This window comes from Lygodium microphyllum, chromosome 19 (genome assembly GCF_053477565.2).
Source record: "Lygodium microphyllum isolate KBCC chromosome 19, Lygodium_microphyllum_v1.1.10, whole genome shotgun sequence".
In the NCBI taxonomy this organism is placed as follows: domain Eukaryota; kingdom Viridiplantae; phylum Streptophyta; class Polypodiopsida; order Schizaeales; family Lygodiaceae; genus Lygodium; species Lygodium microphyllum.
In genome coordinates this window covers 29,447,435-29,470,681 of record NC_141153.1, presented here as the reverse complement: position 1 = coordinate 29,470,681, position 23,247 = coordinate 29,447,435, and the positions used below count along the sequence as shown (strand labels likewise).

Genomic DNA, 23,247 nt, shown 5'->3' with positions numbered 1-23,247 from the left:
CATAATTCATGACCACTAGAGACATTATTGGAGGCATATACACCAACCAACCATAGCACTACTTGTGTGTGTGTTTCTCTCTTTCAATGTTATCATATTTCAAATGTACAATAACAATTACAAACAATCTATATGATTGACAAGGAGACCCAAGAAACCATTACAATCAATCTGTATGACTGATAAGGAGACCAAAGAAACTATTGTGTGCCAAGGAAGCAACTCATATCTAGGGAGAATATCGAATATCTAAATGATTTCAAGCTACCAGTGAAGAAGGCTTTTTAGATGGGTGTGCGCACACGCACACACGCACACACACACACACACACACACACAAGGACAATAATAAAAATTGAAGGCTTTTCGAGTCACCCATATGTGCCAACAACCCTAGTAACCTACAAAGTAGCAAACAACCTTCATGTATGGCTACGCAAAGGCTAGCAATTTGGGGTATCCAAAAGACCCAAGCCTTAGGAACATAGAGGATCCAACCACTTGAGACCAAATAATAGATTAAAAAGACCAAAATTTTCTCACCACTAGATAGGAAAGAAACAGATGACGAGAGGTTTCTATGCTTGCCACACAAAAGAAGCAACAATTTGAAATACAACATTCTGAGGGTGCAAAAGCAAGGGGAAGACATCAAACCATCATTCTCTAGATAAAGACTTACTTAAACTAAGTCTTATTGAGCCAACCCACCATAAAAATAGATTCCACCAAACCTTACCCTTATGGAGACCCCAAGCATGATTGCCCTTTAGAGCTAGCCAATTCTCGTCTCTTATAAGCAAGTGATATATTTGATTCATTGATGCATTGTCCAAACATAATCAACCATTGAGTATCCAATTCCTCCAAGGGTTATCTAGATTTAATAGTGGAAAAGGCTGCAAGACATGCAAAGAAGTTGAAATGGTTTCCCACAAGTGATGATAGCCCCTAGGAACGTGACAGAATCATTGAATGGACATAAAAGACATGACAATGGGTCACATGACCCTAATCAACCCTAGTTATGCTGTTTTGTTCAACATGGACCTCTATTGTTGTCTACCCTCCCATGAGATGAGTCTCAAATTGGCTAGCAATTCAACTCATAAAGTAGCATGTTTGTGATCTACAACAAGGGAAACCTAGAATACTTCACAAGCACCATTCTCTAGAAACGGACCAAATGAGTCAAGAGTACAAAAGATTTGAGGCAAGCATACTGCTCTACATTAATCGCATGCCACCATGAAGCTTGAATTCTAGTGTTTCTATGTAGGATGCTTTATTGTTCAAGGAAGAACCTAGCTATGGAAACCTAGGGCTACTATCCAACACATAAAGCCTAAAACAAAGACCACGGAAGGGTAATCATGTGTGTTTCCATGTCCCATTCTTTTCAGAGTATAAACATGATTCCAAGAGATCCTAGAGATTCCCAATCGGATGGAATCGTTCTTCCTGAGGATGAACCGAATAGGTTAAGTGATCTCCCGAATGCTAGACTTTGACCGAGGAAGTAATTGTAAGTAATATGAAGTCATTAGTACCATGATGGCTTGAGCAATTTTCAAGCACATATGGAAAGGCCATGCTTGTGATTTCCACAAATTGTGCCCTTAGTCACTACCTCCCCTTGCCAACCCAAGGCCTGAAGATTTGATTCTCTATAGCTGACAAGAGTAGACTTGGAGGCGCTATGACAATGTCATCAAAATAGGATGAGTGGCCAAAGGGAAGAATAAAGGGCTCAACGAGCAGCCTTATCTAATAGATCAAACGAAGAGCAAACGGCTCCATAACACCATTGTTAAGCAAAACCTAGAAGAAGAATCCAAGCTAATAGTATAAATCAAACAAGACACTCTAGGGCCAAATTGCATCTTTTGCATAAGTTATGGCAAAGATGAACATTCTAAATGGTCAAATGCCTTTTCCAAATCCAATTGAAACATCACCACTACCTGATTGGTGTACCATGCATAGTCTATCCTCATTTGGAAATTCAAGATGCTATGCAAAATATTTTTCTCAATGACATCATTGGAATTTTAGCACTGAAAAAACAAAATCACAGCTCTTCCATGAAAAGAGGAGAAAGATCATGACACCTTCTTTAACTGACTGGCAGCCTAGGCACATGACATTGATGGAGGCTATATAGTTGATGGTGTACTCGCCCCATTCATGGGAGCATCAACAACATGCTTTGTGCATTTCACTTGTGGCTCAGGATGTGCAGAGTCAGAACTTGGAGCCATGTCCTCTTCCAAATCAGGGCGCAAGGCCTCCACTGCCTGATCGATGAAATATATGTTCAGCTCTCTCTCTCTCTCTCTCTCTCTCTCTCTCTCTCTACTTGCGCGCAGTCTACAGAGCAGGACGTGCAGGGTCTATCCTGGACTGCGTCCCCCAACACCCAAGTTGTGATACTTTCTTCTAAGGTGGCTGTTACAGGTCAACCACCCTGCAAGTCTGCACATGTGCTCGTTCACGCTAGATGATCAGCTCGGCTCCCTGTGACCGTGTGGCATGCCTCCCCCACGGTCCAATGAGTTTTTTTTCCTCACACAAGGATAATAAAGTATATTAACACACCTCACAACAAAGTGTCCCAAGACAAAAAAACCCAAGTACAAAGCAGCCATGTAAGGAACTTCCATATCATGAATTATATAACAAGAGGAAGTCTATTACAAAGCTTGAGAGTGAATAGTGAGTTCCGAGGTTTATGCCGCCAAACCATGTGGGTCTAGAAGAAGAAAAGGGTGCCAAAATCCCATATCTTGAGAAAAGCATCTCTCCTCTTTCTCATGTAGTCTTTGAACTACCTTGTACTCTCTCCTATCTCACACAAAGAGTATGCAAAGTCTTTGCCCAAATCCTAGAGAGAGTCTCTGCAATAGGTATGTCCAAAAAATCAATAGCCTGGCTACATCTAGCTGTTATGTACCAAGCAATAATGCTAGCTATGAGCTCCCATCTAAGACACAAGCCTTGCGTCCATACTGTCTGTGAGAGCTCACACACATCCCTATACATCCCCAACTTATGTGAGCTGCCTAACACCCCTATACATCCTCATACCCATAAGTTGGGGGCCTTTGTTAGTGACCCATGCAACTGTCCCCCATGTAGCAATCATAGAATCTATAGTGCCATGAAACCCCATCCTAAGGGCTCCCCTCTAGACCTCCTGAGCCCCGTTGGCAATCCCACATGCAATGCCTCTAAGTCTCCTCATGCTCCCCACATCTAGCGCAAGGAATAAGGTCTCTACTGTAGCCAAGCTATATACCCAACGGTTAAACTCAACTAGTAACCAAAGAAAGAGTGAATTCTTTTTTTGTCTAAAGATATCCTCCAATCTCCTCCAGAAGTCAGTAAAAAAGTTATGATATACCCTAGATAATCCTATGCTCAACTACAACTAGCACCACTCTAATCTAGCTCATATGTATTCTCCTCCCAAACCTAGTGGTATAGCCAAAGAAGGACATATCCTAAGGCATCTTTGCAAATGGATCTCTCAATACCCACTTCCTAGGATCGCATTGAAGCCTTTGTAGCAAACTCCTTCTACATGTCCAACGTCTACATCCATCTTCCATACAAGTTTGAGGGTCTGGGTTTAAGTACCAAGTCCTATCACAATGAGCCACAACTCGAATTCTTTGTCAAGAGCATCTTGTGAACTCTTAACCGATCCAAATCCTCTCACTTAAGTATGCCATCCATCTATGTTGAAAAAATAAGCATTCTCTCTCCACTAGTGGCTACCACTACTAGAAGGATCTTTCCTCTAATAAAGAATCCTATCCTATCCATGACTCCCCAATGCTCTCCATTATGATTTCGCGCCCGCCCCCCCCCTCCCACCTCAAAATCTATGTCTTTGTATATGGGCCAGCAACTCCAAAAAAGCAAACTACTCCCCCACTATAGAAGTTACCTAACAAAGAACCTTCCCCAAGATAGGAAGTCCTCTCTCCAATGGTGTGGCTCTCCCTGTCTTAAGCAACTATTTAAAAAGAAGTGTGTGCCTCAACTTCTCTTCAACACTTGCTTGGTTAATCTAATAACGTCATGTAGATACTAATCTCCATGCCCATATAATAGATGCAGCAAATGTAACCTTAAAATTATTCCCAAGCCATGTAGCTTGGATATGTTGAAATAGCATGTGTCCTAAGTTGCCATGACCCTCCATGAGCAGGAGCAATGGTTTCTAATCTCCATAATAGTAGCTTCTTCCATGGCTCCTCACCCAGAAGAAGGCCCCTCACAATGAGCCTTACCATCAATGCTATAATTTGACTATTTGGGTTAATAACCCCTAAACCACCCTAGATCTAGGCTGGATGATAGCGTCCAAAGCTACCTTAGCCCTCGTAGGACTACTAACTCAATGCATGACCTAGAGAAGGCCCAACAAAAAGTTACATACCACATGGTGGCAAATAGAACCTGATTTGCAACTACCACCCTGCGCGCTAGTGATAGTCCTGTTTATGCTTCAATATAGTAGCTTTTCTCTTATGCTAAGTAATAAGGGTTTCCAATCTATCTGCATAGTATCACAAATTCAAAAATCATACGATTTGTGTCAGTTAATAAGAGCTCTTGAGGCTTTGAAGAAGACCTCCATTGCAACTACAAAGGCCCTAAAATCCTCCTCATCTCCATCTACATCCAGCAACTCCTCAAACTCTAGAATGGGAAGTTTGATGCCTCAAATACATGTATTCCTATCCCTCAAGAATGAGTTCATAGTCTTTGCAAAAACGAATAAGAAAAGAAGAGGTGCAAGAGGGCATTCGTGTTTCACTGACCTCTGAGTGCTAAATCTAGCAGCTTTGGTCCTGCCAATGAGAATCTAGCTAGGAGCTAATGAATATAGAGTTGAAACACCTCTAATCCATTGCTCTAGGAAACCCATCCTCAATGTGATTCCCTCTAGCAACTCCCAATCAACACTATCATAGGCCTTCTTGAAATAAAGAAGCGAAACAATGAGCTTTTTTCCCTTGGATCGTGCAAGAGTTATGGATTCCGAGAAGGTGAAAATATTGTTAAGGGTGTTGCACTCCCAAACGAAACTAGTCTGGGTAGGGTGAATGAGGTCTAGCATCAAGATTGATACTTTAAGGCTAATCATTTTGGCTAGGATTTAATACATTGTTCCAAGCAAAGTGATTGGTCTCCACTAGGTAATCTCCATCTATCTCTGCTGCCCTTTGAGATGAGGTGAATCAATCCCTCTGACATCCTTTCCAACATATCTCCAAATGCCATGATCTCTTGAAATGTTGCTAAAACACTTGTGTTGATCACGTCCCAATAGCTCAAGAAGACAACCCTATCCAATCCATCATCCCCTAGACACTTCCCTGATGGTAATGCTAGCAAGGCCTCAACAATCTCCTCCTCTGAGAATGGGCCATCAAATGTATCCTTGTGCTCTCTATGACCACTCTTCCGGTACTTTGCCACACAATCTCACTATCCCTTTCCAATCCTAGACGCCTCATCATCGTGCCCAACAAAGGAGTGCAATAATCCATTGCCACCTGACCAACATCTTATGGCCCTTGGGAAAGGAAACCATTAACTCTTCTAAGTCGCCTAACATCCTATCTAAAGTGTTTGGGATCTATGGTGCAAAAGAATTCTTTGTTCATCGTATCTCCTGCTTGTGTCCAGAAAGAGGCCCTCGCATGGTACTTATACTATGATCTAGCCTCCTTCATAACATCTATTTCCACTTTGGATGCATACATCCTCTCTGCCACCCACCTACATCTAGAGCGTCTTTCCCTCTCCCTTTGAAGTGCTACCAATGAGGCTTTAACAGCCCTCTCTTTCTCTAAGAGACCTTCCCTCTTCCTCCTAGCCTTCTTCTTAAGAAATAAGCTCGCCTCTTGCAAACTCTCATCCAAGTCTCAGTAGTAGCTGCCCTACATACTGAAGATGACTTGGCCCTCCAAATCCCAATAATATCCTCCCTCAATTCGTTGTCCTAATACAAATGTAAAGGAATTCTAATGCTAGTAATTGTTCCTATGGCTCCCTCTATAAGGACCAACTGTACCAATGCGTGATTTGATAAAATGGTTCCTAGAATAATACCAACTAAACCCCCCCTTGTCACAAGCCCAGTCGTCTATATAAAATCTGTCCAACTAGGAGAAGATATTGGCACCAATTGTCCTCTCTCTTCTAGAGAATTGCAAAGAACCACTAAATCTGCCAAACTCTGCCATGAACCAAGAGTCATGTTATCTAATGTGGAAGATAAAATCCTCCCAAGCTACCTAGTCTCCTCCTCTGGTAGTGTCTATGCATATGCGCCTTCTATCCTCTAAGGCCTCAACCACATTAAAATCCCGACCTACAATCTAGTGGTCAACATTAGGTAGAGACTGAGCAAGCATAGTCCAAAAAAGTCTTCTCTCCCTCTAGCTGTTAGGGGTGTATATGACCAGCAAGCCTATTAACGCCTCCTCCACTCTCACAGATACCAAGAGTGCTCTCTTGCTATAAGGATGCCCCAATCATGTACTACATGAAGCCAATACTCACCAACATAAAGGCACACTCCTGCCTATATATCTAAGGCTCCTACATCAAGTGCCAAGTACATGAAACTTTGTCTAGGCAACACTAGGAAATCCTCTCTTTCGAGAGGTGATGCTCCTGCAGCATATGAAAATCCAAACTAATCCTCCATTCAGTGCTTTATGGAGATCATGTCTCCTGAGGCTCCGTCCTTGGCAGAAAACTCTTCCACCAAAGCATTGAATGTTCCATGAGAGGGTTCTCATGGATCATCTAAGCCTCTCAAATCGATGTGGCTGCATGGACCGTGCCTATCTCTTCTATTGCCTAGTGTATATCATGTCTCATCACTCCAATTTTTGTAGCCTCACGAAGAGATGGGAACTCAATGGAGTCAAAATAATCATCTGAATATGTGCCAAAACTCGTCCTCCCTCCCTCCCTCTGATGAGTAATTGGATTGACCTTTGTCTCCATGATAATCTCTCCCTCCTACTGATGAGTATCAAGGACCTGAGAAACAAATTGCTCAATGGAGACCTCAACTACAAGATCCATTTCTAGTATTCTAAGTACATCCATCAATACCTTACAAGGCTGGGGGGGTATGAGCTAGTTGCTCCATCCCACATGGGGAAGTCACTACCACTCTAGATGTTGGTACTACTGTAGGGGGCTAAACCTCTCTCACTTGTGGCTTGGGAGAAGGAACCTCAGGTACAATCATCTCCATTGCCTCTGGTGGCACAATCAGATTCCTGTGTGTAGGAAGCACGTGATCCCTAACTACCCTTCGTCTCTTGGCTTTTTGCTCTTGCCCATGTCCCTCCTGTTTATGTCCCTGGCTCCTTTCTCTAGCGGCTCATCTCCTCTACTGCTCCCTTTCACTCTTGGGAGGCGAGGGCCCTTCCCCTTCATCCTAAAAGGAGTATGAACGAGGCATAGTACTTTGTCTCCTCTACTCCATCCTAGGGCAATTTGCTGCAAGGTGGCCTACCATCCTAGAAGTGAAGCACTGTCATGGGAGACCAACGTAATGTATCATCTGAATCATACACCCTTCGTACAACTGATGTAATCTTGATGACTCAAGAAAGAGAGCCCTATGCTGAAGTAGGGACCATGACTCTAATTGATGGGTGCTAAGATCATCCCATTGCGACCACATCTACTAAGGCCCTTTCTGAATGATATGCCCTAAAGCTCTGCCAATTTGGGCTATATGAGGCAAGAAATACTCATCGAGGCCAAGGAGGTATTCCATGATAGCAGTGCCATCTCTAAGTGTGGACTAATGCTTGTCCTCAATCAATCTATCAAAGAAGGCAACTACAGTTCGAACGTCTAATGGGCTATGGGCAAGCGCCGCTATAGATTACTCTGGTGTGCTAAAGCTGACCCTGCGGAACCCTTTCCTCAATGGGGTTAACTTTGTAACCCTCACTGGAGTGCGTGTGAGAGCTGCCGCATGTATCATGTTTTTCAATGTGTACATCAAGGGGTTACTAAAAGGCAATTTCAATTGACGCCTTTACTGACTGCACATTTCACGTAGCTATATGACTAGGCGAGCATTCTATTTTAGTTTCGAACCTGACAAGATCATCACATGACTTCAGTTCTCTCTATGAATGACACATGTCACCTTATTTTTTGTACATTCCAGATGACGCCTACATTTGCTTTATCCATGGGACGTTTTGAAATGCTGTATGAACCTCGACAGAAGCTACAGAGTAAAGATTACATAAAGCCCAAATACATGTCTACGGGTGCTAGGCCAAGCATCCTTGCAGGTGTTCATGGAACCATGCGTAAAGCGGAAATCAGTTTTATAGGATGTGCACACTGATGCTCCTTTTTGTTGCTCAAACGGTAGTCCAACAATCAATTGAAGAAAATTTACTCTACAGTGTGCGTACAGCTTGCTTCAACACATGAATATTCGTGTCTTTACGAGCAAACCCCATGATCCTTCCATTAAGCAAAGGCAAATTTGTGAGAGGGGTTTGCTCTCTCTACTGGGTAAATTTGTGTGAGATCATTTTGAAATCTGTTTTTGTCAAATTTTCTAGCATCCACTTAACTTGCTTCCCTCTCTCAATCTTCCTTCCAGCAACAATCATCCACATGCGGGAAAAGGTCCAGGTGCATATGGGGCTTGCACGTTCATCCAGCAGGCATTTTATGATAGGATGAATCTCTGTAATTTGGGGTCGGACTAGATGCCCATTGCGCTTTATCACATTGCAGAAGTACAAGTTACCTTTACAATAGTTTGGACAAGAACAAAAGAATACATTACAAGCCGCAGATGATCCAATGCTTGCATTTACAGGAATAAACTATTCTGGCCAAAGTGATTAGACAAACGAAAGAGCTCTTTATAATATGCTCTTTTTTGGTTTTTTAAGTGATTTAGTATTTTTCCTCAAAAGCCCTTCTGTGGGAAAAGAATCAATTTTCACACTAATTAAACAGACCCACCATTCCTAGTCAGGTCCATTTCCAAAACTTTCTGATCCTCTGGTCATGTGCACTAGTTTTATAAAAATGCTCTCCCAAAATGTTCAAAGAGGGTAGAACTTTTTTTGGAGGTTTAACCTGTTTTCAAATTTGTAACATAGCACCTTTCCTTACGTGCTGTTCCCTTCCAAAGATGAAATAATATATTCATGTTTAGCCTTCTAGGATCCTTCAACATTTAATCCCTCCTGGTCCAATCCTAAGTCAGTTATTCAGGTACTTACAGATTCAAAAAGAAAATATAAAAATGCTAACATTGACTGAAGATTTTGTTAACTCTGCCTGTTCCAGGCTTATAAATTGAGATATACAGAAAACCAAGGAGCACCCGACCACATGTTCTTTGCAGCACTGTGGAGTGCATTTGCTCAGCCCAGATGTAGCACTCATGAATCTCCCCCCTTATAAATCAACCAGTCTAACTGATGGCTTATGGCATCAATGCTCCAACTGTAGTACACTTCTAACACCATACTTCCCATCAGCAATATTGAACATTTGTTTTCTGCTCCTGTGTGAATATGAAACTGCATATGGGTCATTGCACTCGATGCAAAGAATGATCTGAACCTCTAACAGGGCAGACATGGTTTATACAGCCAGTGGCGTCTTGCAGCCGCCCATTTTCTGTGTAAAACGGTTGATTAAGATGGTCTGCTGGAGCCTCTCATCAATCAGTTATGAAGTCTCTCTGAATTTTCCAGATTCCCAGCCCATATCCAAGGCGGATCAAAATAAGCTCTAGAAGCATGTGAATAATACTTGTGAACTTCACCTTGGATCCAGGAATTTCTGCCCAAGTGACAGACACTTCCTTGATGGGAATATGAAGATGCTTGCAAAGATAAACCAGCTCAACATCAAAACACCACCTGTTTTTATCAAATGGAAAGCCGAGAAGAATAAGTTCTAGCAGAGATATGCACTTAAGCAAAACATATGTAGATGCTTGCCTATAAAAGTATAAAACACAATCAGTTAAGCAAGGGATCTTTAAAACAGGAGATTGAAAATGGTAAAACAGATCACCTTCTTGTCAAACAAGGACCTAATTCAAATCGCAAACCAAGGACTAAGATAGAACTCACTTCTTGGTATACAAACAAAAGCAAGCCAGTAAAAGGTGTGTAGCACAACATTGGTAATAGACTGTTAATTGTTACTCCGACTAGAATCACTATTACTTTCCTTCACTCTAGTTTCCATGTTATTGTCTTTAAAATTTCAGCTTAATAGACAATTATAACACAACATACAATAAATTCAGGTCACACTTAATCGATTGACTTCAGGAGACTTGTAACAGCAGTCTACTATAAGTGGCGACTTCTTGCCAAGTTGAAGTCTGCTAATATCTCTTTCCAGACAAAAAAGTAGTCAAATAAATAAACACAGAAAAGCTATCACAACAGTTCTCTCAGATTGGGTCACATATGACAAGTTTTCAGACATTTGCTAGCATTTGGTTAACCAATCATACGCTCCACATGTGCAAAGGTGCAAATAAGCATGAACAATCAGTGCACAATATCATGTAATTACACATCAATGTCTGTAGAAAACAAACTTGCAACAGGTTCACAATGTCCTGTTGAGATTATGTGCTCAGCTCCATGTCAGGGAAGGCCACTACATAAATTGATCATTATTCATTCATTCTCCATGGCAGATTTATGTTCCTCTCCACTCTCTGTGTTCCTCTCCACTTCTTTTTCGCACACACCTTTCCTTGTTTCAGAACTTTCTTTCATCACATCAGAGCACGAGCAGCAGAGCTGCTTGGAAAGGAGCATGAGGACAGCAGGGCACAGAGCACTATACAAGCATGCAGCAGCCCATAGGAGATCTCTGCTGGCAAAAAAGCCGGGTGAAGACAGTGACCAAGGTGAATTATGTGACTTATGAGACCCATGTGATTTTTGTGACTAATAAAGTTTTGAAGGCAATAAATTGGTTTCTTCGACATCCAGTTAGCCCAGTTTGCCATCTCCTCCCCCCCCCCCCCCCCCCCGGGGGGTTCTGGTGCCCCTACGCCACCAACCCAAAGTAAAAAATGTAAAATGTCCAGCTCATGCCAATGAGACTTCATTTGTAACAAGGTACCTACATAGGTTGCGAGAACTAGAAGTGCATCAACCAATTTATGGCCATTGTAGCCATATTTTTGTCCCAGTTTTCAAGGTTCTATAAATTGATCCCATTGTGTTTTTCTTGAAGCATGGATGTCTGCTTTCTTTCATAATCAGAGAAGTTCACACAAAACACACACTTCAGAGCAGTTGATATGTTAATGTATTCATGCGTTTGCAACTCTATGTTGAGTGCATTTGCTCAGGGCCCATCAATCACATGATATGTTTGTCTATTCATGTGTCTGCAACTCTATGACTTGAGAGCATTTACTCAAGCCCATCAATCACATGATTAGTGATGATGACATTATTTCTTTGGGGGCATCACATGCAAGTGGACACGAGTCCTTTTCAGGTTTTGTTCAAAACCCTACATGGTGGGCTTTGATCACCCATGACACTCTTCTATTTGGGGCTGGTGACCTTGAGTTTTCTTCATTTTCTGCAATTCCTTTTGTTAGTCAGATGATAGCAGCTGATTTTCATTACTCAAAAAATGTTATTGCGGTTTCTTAGCCATGCTGATGAGATTGCTTATCCAAGGGTTGATGATTGCTTGGAGTATTCATCTATTCGAAGTATTTTGTTTTCAACGGGGAGATTATATGTCCAGATGGCATTTCCTTTCCAGAAAGTTTTTTGAAGGATGTTGCAGGATTATCTCATTTATGGTCACTGCAGCCAAGATTGTGGTTGTTTTGGAGGATCTACAAATTGAGCCATGATAATCATGCCGGCTCTACACATTGAGCTCATAATGTTTTCCTTGAAGCAGACACACTCCTCCCTTTCACAGATGGAAGATTGCACTGCCTGCAAAACATGCAATATTAAGGAATTGATTTGTCTATCCATTCATATTTTTGCAACTCTATGACTTTGAGTCTGTTTATTCAAGACCTGGCCATCATATGATTATTGACAATGTTATTTCCTCTGGCAGCATCAACTGCAAGTGCACATGCAATTGAAAATGTGGATCCTACTATGGATTCCTTTTTAGCTTTTGTTAGGATTTATATATGGTCACTGAACATCCTAAGTTTGATTCTATTTCACATGTTCCACTGGTTTCTGTTGATCCTCCCTCCACATTTGGCAAAACCCTTCCATGGTGGACTTTAGTGTCCAATGGTGCTACTTTGTTTGAGACTGGCGATCTTGAGCGAGCTTCATTTGTTGCAGTTCCTCTTATTAGTCAAATGATAGCAGCTTATGTCTTAGAGGATGTTACTGCAAAGCTTCTAAGTCATTTTGACTAGGCTACTTATCCAGTGTTTGATGATTGTTTGGATGATTCATCCATTACAAGTATTTTGTTTTTAGAGGGGAAATTATACTCTCAAATGGTATTTCCTTTCCACAGGATTCTTCTTATGACATTGCAAGATTGTCTCATTTTGTTGAACAGAGGACACAACAGAGGGGATGCCTATTCCCAAGTCCATGATAGGGCCCACTAAGGGCTATTCCATTTCTAGAGATGACATATTTTGTCCCATTTTTTGAAGGTCACGGTGTTCTGAGGCAGCTGATTTTCCAGCCATTTTGAGGGCTCATAGTACTCCATCTTTCCAGAGGATTCACCAACTGTTCAAGGACCTTCCCATGATCAAGATTTATTACCTACTTGAGGTTTTGATAGGTCCAGAGTTCAAGAGCAAGTTACAGGATCAACAGCAAGTTTCTTCACTATCAGGTCAGCATCAGGACACACCAACCCATCTGTTGAGTGTGGTGTGCATACTCCTGCCTTCCATGCTCCAATTCTATTTTGTACCAAACAAGTTATTTTCTCATTGAGGGATCGATGTACTTATCCCTCTTTTTCCAGTTCAGCCCTCATCCACAATATCGAGACCATGTCAAGACTATTGGAATCCTCAATATGTCACTGAGAGGGGCAAGTCACCCATGTCTAGGGTGGAACACAATTTTCACAGTTTTAACTTTTTCCCAGATGGGCCATATTTTGCCCTACCAAGTTGCCTAGATCATTCACTTTATGCCTATTTATAGGTTTCCTCACTTGTACACGTTCACTTACTTAGTTGTACATATATTGATTTGTTAATCGTGCATGGTAGATTCATGTCTCTTTCCACTCTTTGTGTTCCTCTCTTTTGCTGCATGCACACTTTCAATTGTTCAAAGTCTGTTCCCAACTAGCTCCATGAGAGAGAGAGAGAGAGAGATAGTCTCTCAAGTTTAATCGGATGGCTCGGTTGGGGTTGAAGATAGCCCTTGACGGTGTAATTCCTGGGCAGCCCCATCTTTATTCTTTCAGGCGTATTCATCAGTACTTTAGGGTGCCTCATGGATGTAGTGACATTTCGTTGTCCATACATGACAATCTTCAAAGGTTCTCTCCTTTGCCTACATTACAGCCATTGTATCCATAGCGTGACTGGATGTTTGTGCTTCCTAATGATTTTGAGAAAAGGTCAGCTAATCGGGTATATCATAAGATGGTAGAAGCCAAGAGATGGGTCACTGGGAAAGTTAATAAATTATGGCATCTTCGGGATAGCAAAAAGAAGTGGTGGGAAAGATTTATCCAACTTTGGAAGTCTAAGGTTCCGTATCAAGGTAAAGTGTTCATGTGGAGGCTGCTCATTGGGGGTCTTCCAACAGGAGAGGTACTCTGTGCCCAAAAGATCTCTACAAGTCGTGTTTTCTGCACTACATGTGATGAGACACTGCTTCACCTCTTTGTCTCTTGCCCTGTTGCACGGCATATCTGGAGTTTCATTTCCCAAGTGTGGTCCTCAATGACTCAACACCGCATACCAGCTCATTTGTGGATTATGGGAAATATGTCCTCTATGTCTTCTTTGCATTCAGATTGTTCCTACCTTTTCCATTTCCTTAGATGGACAGCCCTGTGGCATATATGGTGTACTCAAAATGCCTTTATTTTTTATTCAACATCGGGCATCCATGGGCATGTGGCCCGTGTGTGTGGATTAGTGCTATGGCAAATCTCTTCTATGATGTCAGCTGACCTGGTTCTTCCGGATATTGCTGCTCCCTGGCTGGCTATTGTTCGCTCTACTCCAGTTGTTCTTTTTGTATGATTTATTAGTGCTACTCATGTAATAGGTTGTTCAAGTTGTTCTGATAGCCTATAGGCCTCATATAAATATCGAGAGAGAGAGAGAGAGAGAGAGAGAGTTTATGTCTGCTAGTTCTATGCTAACCTGATGGTCTGATGTAAATATTTACTACTTAATTCAATTATCTTCACGAAAAGAGAGAGAGACTCTATACAAAAGATCCCAAAACACACAATCTTACTTGAGTCAAATATTGACATGTGAAATTGACCAATTCTTGCTACACTTTATTTAAAACCCTAACCTCCCACATTCCTGGATTTTAAAAATCCCTACCTCCCAACTAAAAGCACTTTCAATTAACTACTTAAGATGTACATTTCTTGTACCACTTTTGTATGTTTTCACTCTCTTATTGAGTAAAATGCACTAAACCTAAAACCCCAAATTTTATTGGTATCAAAGCTTTCTTTCATGTTCAAAAAGCCCAATACTATGTCAACATATGTTCAACCATAGTTATATGCTCCAATTTAGAAGCCACATCCAAAATAAGTGAGAGATCCAATGCGGAAGAGGGCTAATGAAACCAGCCTTCCTTCTTTGAAAGGGTGGTAAATAACCCGATTTAATACTAATTGCAGTAAGTAAACAATTCACATAAACAGAAATGCACACTTTACCACTTAAATCTTGGACAATGAATAGCCTGTTGACCCCAAAATTGGTGCCCTTTGCAGTATTTCTTTAGCTTTTACTGCAAATAGATGGAGTATAACTAAGATTCTCTGATCTCCTCCACTAATCCAAGTATCTCTTATTGTCAAAAGTGACTAGCAAGACTTCAAACCAATTTGCCCCTTAGTTTACTTGGGGATTGGCCTTCACCCTACTCTTTGAAAGATAAATTAAGCCTTAACTCGGATTTGGACTAGGTAGCTTCTTGAATCTCCCTGAAATTCTTTATTTTCAGCTGTTAGAATTCAAGTCCTAGACCCTCAATTTTGAGAACACATCCCAAGGTAGTTATCAAACCCTAATTTCTACTCTCCACCTTTGATAACTCAAATGGTTGGATTTTGCTGAGAGAACTCGAGAGATGGATGTAGGATGAGAGAGAATGTTGTAGAGAGAAATTCGGAGTTTCATCATGAGAAATGCTAAAAAATTGGTGCTCCCTGCTCAAATAGCCATGGAAGTTGTCACCTACAGCTAAGGACCACTAGAAAGGCTATTGCCCCCCCATGTATACTGTCACCTACACCAAAAGGACCTTGGACTGTTGCCAACTAAACCTAGAGAGCTCCAAATAAATGTTGGCTACTGTAGGACTAGTCCCTGGTGGTTGCAAATCACATCAACACATCTTCGAGCTCTTTAACAATCTCATCTCTCACAATGTTTGGAATACACTTCCACTAGAACTCAAGAACGTTTTTCCCACTTACATAGGTAAGTTTTGCCAAGTGGCAGTTTTCTAATCCCATTTTCTAACATTATCCAGCTTATTAAATTAATTTTCAGAATTAATATTGTGAAAATTAATGTAATAATTATTTTAGTATCCAAAAATTTATAATTCCACCAACCAATTTGTCTTTCAAGTATCCTTGAGAAGTTATTAGCCGTTAGACTAGCATTAATTAATTAATTAATGCCTAGTCTCTAATGTTACCACCATTGACATTAGTGGCAAATAAATTGGACTAGGCCAAAATCTAACACTGAATACCACCTAGTATTTGTTAGGCATAACTTATTATAACTTTTGCCTCTCGCACTAATTGATATATCGGAACACTAGGTTCCACATCTAAAATAACTAACTTACACCTCACATGTGCAAGTCACATTTGAACATTTGATTTACAAATTTCACGTCCTCATGACAACTGATGTAGTTGAAACCTGCAAGATGAGGATGGATTAATGGTGGATAGCCTATCTATTTATAGATATAGTCCCAAATCAAGGTTTTGCTTCTAGGACACAAAAACTCTCTAGGACCACCCATCATTTAATGAAACTTTTGGTAATTTACATATTTTGATACTATATTAAAGAGCTAATGAGTTTGTAATGCAGTTTTAGCTAGACACCTCCTCTCACGCCCAAGATTAGAACCGAGAAGAGATTGGAAAAAAAAACTCAAGCAAGGCATCCCACTCCAAAGAGCCAGGGCATCAAACAAAGGGTACACATTGGCTACCCAGTGGCCTACCAAGACTACAGAGACAATAGTTATCTTACCAAGGAAGCATAAGTGATCACCCCAAAGAGGCCAAGATATCGGACAAAGGCTGTGAATGGGCTACCCAATGGCCTATTAGGACCTGCAAAGGTATATGAAACCACATTGAAACTTTTTTTTTTTTTGGAGAAGATATGCTTTGCGGCTTATCAAGTAACTATGCCTTGGGGGAAGAATGAAAAGGAATGGTTAGATCCACCACATCACAAAACAGACCAGCAATCCCAACCATCTGTGAATGTCAATAATGAAGAAAAAGGTGAAGAAGTATAAAAGGTGTGGTGGTAAGGTGGTAGAAAAACTACCAATGGAAACACCTCAAGATCCATTTAGGGATGCTCTGCACAATGAGATGCATAGAGTAATGCCACACAATAAAAATGTACATGCAACATGGTGCCACTTGGACAATGTTTCTCATGGGAAATTATTTACTTGCCCAGTGTCCTTTTACAAAGATGATGATCTTGCAATACAAAGGGAAGGTACAACACGGAAGGAGACCAATTTGAGGATAAATGTTGAAGCCTATGGAATGCCAAGAAAGAGTAGGAACCCCCTCTCAACTTTGGATGTCAATGCCAAAGGAGAAAGAGCAGCATGATGTTAGCCTTTGTGTGGTGCCAAGAACCATGATGGAGAAGCAAGACCTTACACTCCCCAACTAGAAGAGTGGAGACAAGTTTGCCACCAAGGCAGCCGAGATATGCCCATACTTGATTGCAAGAGATAGCTCTAGTACTGACCAAGTGTCATAGGCACGCTTGAAACTCAAGCTCAGGGGATGGCTCCTATATTAGTTAAGATGAGAAGACAACCAAAAAGTAAACTAGAAGTGTAAAAGATGATGATTAAATGACAAAAACACCTCAACTAGAAGGAAAGAAAGATGGATGCCAAGATAAGGAAAAAGGGTGCCTGACCTCTAGAGAGATGACAATATCTCCATCTTCATGCTGATGGAGTTAATACTTACCAAGGCACAAACCAAAAAACCTAAACTTCAATCCACGTATAGCAGGTAACATACCTGCAATGTTAATCCTAACTGAAATACAAAACCCAGTATGAAAGAATCAAAAAGGAAACTTGCATACTGGATGTTTCATATTGAAATGCTTTGGATATTTTGCTAGAGAAAGCTTAAGTGAGTGTAGAATGCAACGGAAGACTAGAAAAAATATGGCTAAGCCTGAAGAAAATGTAGCCTAACTAGCCTAAGGCGCCTAAGGTGTCTAAGTATAACCTAGGATTCCTAAGACACTAGCCTAGGGGAAGGTAAGTTTCAAACCAGTCACAAATACCACAAGGCACTAAGGGGGAGATCCAAGTTCCATTGCATCGGTAGCCAACCACTAATGAACGGGGATATCAAGGGGTGGAGAAATTGCACTACCTCTATGGGAAAGACCCTCTCTCAATCTCCTTGGAGTGGCACTACCACTGTCGAAAGGGGGTAAGGTTGGTTTAGGAATGGGTTTTGGAATTAGCTTTGGTGTGGGTAAAAGACTGTTAGTTGGGAATGGGATAATTTTGGGTGTGGATCTAAGAACCTTGGCCCTTGAGCCACAATTGTCAACTACATGACCCAATTTTTGGCAAAATGTACAAAACATTTTCTTTTTAGGCAAGAAGTGCTAAGAGAATCTTTGTAGGGTGTGAGTGTATCGCTCCCTTTGTCCTTCAAAGAAGAAAACTGACCATCAGCATTGGAATGTGGTTTGTGTATAGGGTCAATCGGCGAAGGTGAAATTGGGTCTAAAGGTGTAGATGATTCCTTTCCACTCCATGATTCCTTCAAAGAAGGTGACTCATCAACACTAGATGGGGATCCGTACATTTAAGCAACTGAGGACATATTGTGCAACCAAGGTTTGGTTCTGCTAGTGGGAGCTCACGCTCGTCACGTCGCGCTGCTGCCCCCCGCCCCGACTACTCACACCCGTCTGACTGCTCGCGCCCGTTCGACTGATCGCCTGCCCCAACTACTCGCGCCCGTCCGATTGATCGCCCCGGCCCCGATTGATTGCGCCTGCCGTCTGACTCTTCGCCCCCCCCCCCGGGCCCCGACTGCTCATGCCCAACCTATCTGCCCGTGGCTATCGTGCATCCCCCCCCCCCCCCCCCCCCCCCGCCTGTTGTCTAGGGACACACCACCCACACCCCCCCCCCCCCCCCCGCGGCTTGGCCGTTTCCCCCCCTGCTTGGCCATTTTCCCACGCCCTGACAGTTCGCAGCCCCCCGCCAAGCCTCCTTTCCACAGAAACCAGCAACAGTTTTCCCCCTCCCCCCCTTGCGATTGATCCCCCCACCCTCCAGTTGTTCCCTCTATCTGCAGCAACTCCCCCCCCCCCCCCACCAGGTAGCACCGCGACGTGATTGGTTGTTCTCGTAGAAAGGACGCGCAACGGAAACCTCTGGTCAGACGCCGACGCACTCAGCGAGTGCCCCCCAGTCAAACACCTTGCGCGTCGTCCTCTCTGAGAAGCAGCTCTTAGCCGTCCCGAGCTAAGGAACTGGAGCTAAAGGAAACAGTAATTTATAGTCAAGTAGTAGGACGTTTTCCAGCCAAGGCCCAGCTTCGGGACTGGCTTCACTCCACGCTGCGCATCGGCACAGCATAGATCGTGGAGGCAGTCCTACTAGGCCAAGGGATTTTCATGGTCCGGCTCAATTCAACAGACGCACCTCGCGAGTTACTTGCTAGTTCACCGTATGCGTCCATGAAGGGGGTCATATACATGGTCCCCTGGTACAGTGGCTTTACTGTGGAGGTGTTTGCGCTCCACAACAGGTTTCTCCGACACCCAGTCACCCTTCCTTTCCCCGGCCTGGCAATAGAGTATCGCCAATTGGTAGAAGACTTTGGTCGGCTCTTCGGCACTATCCTTCCCACGTCCTCTCGCGGATGCAGTGACAGCGACAGGAGTCCCAAAAGTACAGGTGGCAGTGAAAGAGGTCAAGAATATCCCACAGTTCCTAGAGCTTGAGGCAGGCGGGCACTCCTTTAGACAGCAGGTCATTGTGACAAGGCAGCCAGGGTAGCGTCTTCGCTGCCACGACGTTGGGCATCATGCAGCAGGTTGCACGCATTTCGGAGCCAAGGTGGCTCCGCTGACAGACCCGCAGGTGGACACTGATGGCTTTACACGGGTCCAGAGACGACAAAGAGGAAGACGGCAGGGAGGCGCAGCTAGCGTCTCAGACCCAGCCTCAGCAGGGAGTAGGAGGGCATGTGACGCCCCCTCAGCAGAGCACTCCATAGCCCCCCCTACCTGCCCCACCCGGCAGGACCATAGCCCCCCACATCCACCACCCGCGCCACAGACTACCTCTCGTAAGTCCCCACAGCCCCCACACCCACCGCCCTCCACATTCCGTGCCCCCCCCTCCCCAGCTAACCCTGGCCCACAGCCCCCCACTTCCAGGACCACCAACCCCCCCACACCCGCCATGTACTTCCGTCCATCCCACCATCCCTCGATCATCCTCTTCGCACCAGTAGTCCTCCCCCTTCTATACAGCCACCAGCTCATCCACCCCTGCCGCCCGTCACACTTTCCCGAGACAAGCACACCTGTTGCCACAAGAGTTCTTCTGCAATGGCCCATGGTCCTACTTGAGAGTTGCAAAGCACGGAGAGTTCCCACTACCTCTAGAGGTGGGGATCTTCGCGGTTCGTAAGTCAAGGAGGGGCAAGGTCCGTCTTCTAGCACCACCGGATGGACCAAACTACGCTTTTTCTTCAGCCCTCTCACTCAGGGGAGTGGACAACGACACAGATAGAGGAAGAGTTGAAGAGTTAGGTGGCGGACCACACCTCCCAGTGGATGGGAGAAGGACTAGCATTGTTTGCACAGCAGTGGCCTAGTTGCATGATGGACATTAACTGGTGGGCTGGTGCCGAGGTCCCTCACCTAAGCATTATCTTTCAAGCCTCTCCACAGTGGAGGGCTCCAAGGGATGTGATCGAGTGGCCCCTGGCACAAGCGGCCCGTTTCTACCAATGCACAGAGTCTCGATTCTCCGCATGGCTCATACATGCATTGATAGTACCACCTCGAACTTCTATCACCCCTATGGTCCGGCCGAGGGCCACCATGGGGGAATAGAGCTCGCCATCCAGACCGGCGGCAAAGCGCACCTGCATGCCTCATAGCTCCTCCTCGTCATCAGCAGCCTCCACACCGAACAAATGCATGTTCGAGCGGTCACAGGTTTCCCTATGAGCTTACACCTTGCATCCTGGAATATGAATAGCCTCCACTACAGTGGGGCACGTGGTTCCAAGAAATTGATTGTTCGATAGGAGCTGCAGCCTACCCTGGCCGAACGGATCGACATCTTACTGCTACAGGAGCACAAGCTCACCCTCACCCAAGCCCAGCGGGTAGGGAAGGTATTCCCAGGCAGCTCGCACACTTACCGAGAGCACGCCATAGGTGCCCACGGTAGGAGTGGAGGCGTATGCACCTCTATTGGTCCAAGTCTTACCGCTTGTGTTCGGGACCACGGGACAATAGTGGCAGGGAGGGTGCTATGGATCAGATTGGATATTGGGGACTCATGCCTTGGAATCCTTAATATCTATGCCCCTACGAAGGTTAGGACACGCAGCAGGTTCTGGGTGGAGATCGCGGAAGGACTCCCAGAGCTGGACTCCTGGATTGTTGGAGGAGAATTCAGCCTGGAGGCTTTGAAGGACCAGCAGGGAAGAGGGAGAAACTACCACGGCATGGCCGGGGAGGAGCAGGAGGCATGGGAGGTGTTTCTACTAGCAGTAGGAGCACGTGATGCTTGGAGAGACCCTGCCTTCCACAGGAGAGAGAGGTCGATGGACTTCTCTTGGGGATACAGACGGCTAGGTGGAGCCCTGCTGGAGCGGTTAGACAGGTTTTATGTGGAAGAGTAGGGAGGCTCTCGAGGAGGCCAGATTGGGCAATTGGCAGGCACCACATTGTTCGATCATTGCCCGGTTCTCCTGACACTAGATTCCCCAGCATCTGCCCTAGATTCACGATCTTGTCGGATCCCTGACTCGATCTACAGGAGGGAGGAGGTGACGAGACAAATAGATCAGATTTGGACGAGAGAGTGGGGCAGGAGGGGCCAGATCGCAGAGGAGGTTGCAGAGGCCTTAGCTGGGTCGAGCAGAATCTACCAAGAGGTAGCCATACAAGCCAAGCAGCAGAGCTGGGAGGAGAAGAGAGCACTCCGACGGGACCTTGCAACCACGCAAAGATTATTACATGTGGCACCAGGGGATCCCACTCTCCACGCACAGGAGGTGCGTGCACGAGCAGCCATTGCTAGCCTAGAGGACAGGCGCTCTGATGTTCTCTTTCCGCACCTCAGCAGCTTTCTGGGCGCGGAAGGGGGACACGATGTGTAGGGAGTTTTTTCAGGTGCACCAGCCTCGCACCTCAAGAGAGCAGATATGCAGCCTCCGAGATCAGTATGGGAGGATCCGTTCTTGCCCAGACGAGGTGATGGACATTGCCACCGACTACTATAGTCGCCTCTTCCAGCAGGAGACAGCCTCAGCTAGAGAACAGCGATGTAGACAGCAGGTCTGGGATAATATCCCATCCCTTGTCAGAGATGAGATGGGACGCTCCCTCCTAGGCCCCTTCACAGAGAAGGAACTAGAGGAGGCTTTCCATACACAGGACGGGCAGTGCCCGGGAGAGGATGGCCTCTCTAAGGCTTTCTTCACTACCTTTTGGAAAGTGGTGAAGGACCCCCTACTGTTGGCCTTCCAAGAGATTTTCACTTCAGGACAAATGCCAGGGAGTCTATCGGCAGGCCTTATCAATCTTCTCCCCAAAAGGGGAGACCGGTTGGAGCTTTCCCGGTGGAAACCGATCACCTTACTGTCAATGGCCTATAAGGCACTGGCAAAGATGATCGGTAGGCAACTACGCCCCTTGCTTCCAGACATCATCCATAACACACAAACAGGCTTTGTCCAGGATAGGAGCATCCTGGACAATGTATTCACCTTCTTTGAGGCGACAGAGTGGGCCTAGCACAGTGGGCAGAGACTAGCCGTACTACTCTTGGTTTTTGACAAAGCCTATGACAAGGTGGACTGGATTTCCTAGAGGGCACCATGGTGAGGTTGGGTTTCCCCCAGGCTTGGATTTCCAGGGTCTCCGCACTTTATAGATCGGCCACCAGCAGGGTTCTCATAGGAGGGAGGCAAGGTGAGGAGTTTCGGCTGGAGAGATCGGTCCGACAGGGCTGCCCCCTATCCCCATACCTGTTCCTTCTCTTTGTAGAGGCGATGTCTCACTTCCTCAGGTCACGTGTGAACGGTTTACATGGCCTCCGACTTCTAGTAGGAGAGGAGACCGAGTTGTTAGATTCAGAGTATGCAGATGATATAGCACTTTACATAGAGGACGACGAGTTGATGCTGGAAAGAGTAAGGTTGGCTCTTGAGGTGTTCTGTTCTGCAACGGGAGCGAAAATCAACTAGCAAAAGTCGGTTGGTTTCCTCACAAACCCGGACTCTAGCACGGAGTGGAGCGTCCACCTAGGATTTAGATGGGTGAGCAAAGGACAGACCGTCCGGTACCTAGGGTTCCAGGTGGGACTCCACATCACTCCCACCCACTTCCAGTCCTCGATTCTATTCGGAGAAAGCTGACCTACTGGAGCAGGGCTCGCCTCTCACTAGCGGGCCGAGCCCTAGTAGTTAGTTAGGTCCTAGCGACAGCCT

The 23,247-nt window shown here is 44.5% G+C and overlaps 1 protein-coding gene across 2 annotated transcripts in view; it reads right to left on the bottom strand.

The window, feature by feature from the left end:
• Positions 1-9,311: 9,311 nt before the first annotated feature.
• LOC148019695 (Nucleotide-diphospho-sugar transferases superfamily protein) overlaps positions 9,312-23,247 on the bottom strand; it is an 80,972-nt gene continuing 67,036 nt past the window's right edge. Inside the window, exon 11 of one of the 2 annotated variants that reach the window (XM_087699832.1) lies at positions 9,312-9,956. In XM_087699832.1, coding sequence (XP_087555958.1) covers positions 9,755-9,956 — 202 coding nt within the window. In that variant the 3' untranslated portion in view covers positions 9,312-9,754. The remainder of the gene's footprint in view (positions 9,957-23,247) is intronic. The other variant, XM_087699833.1, reaches the window with a different exon arrangement.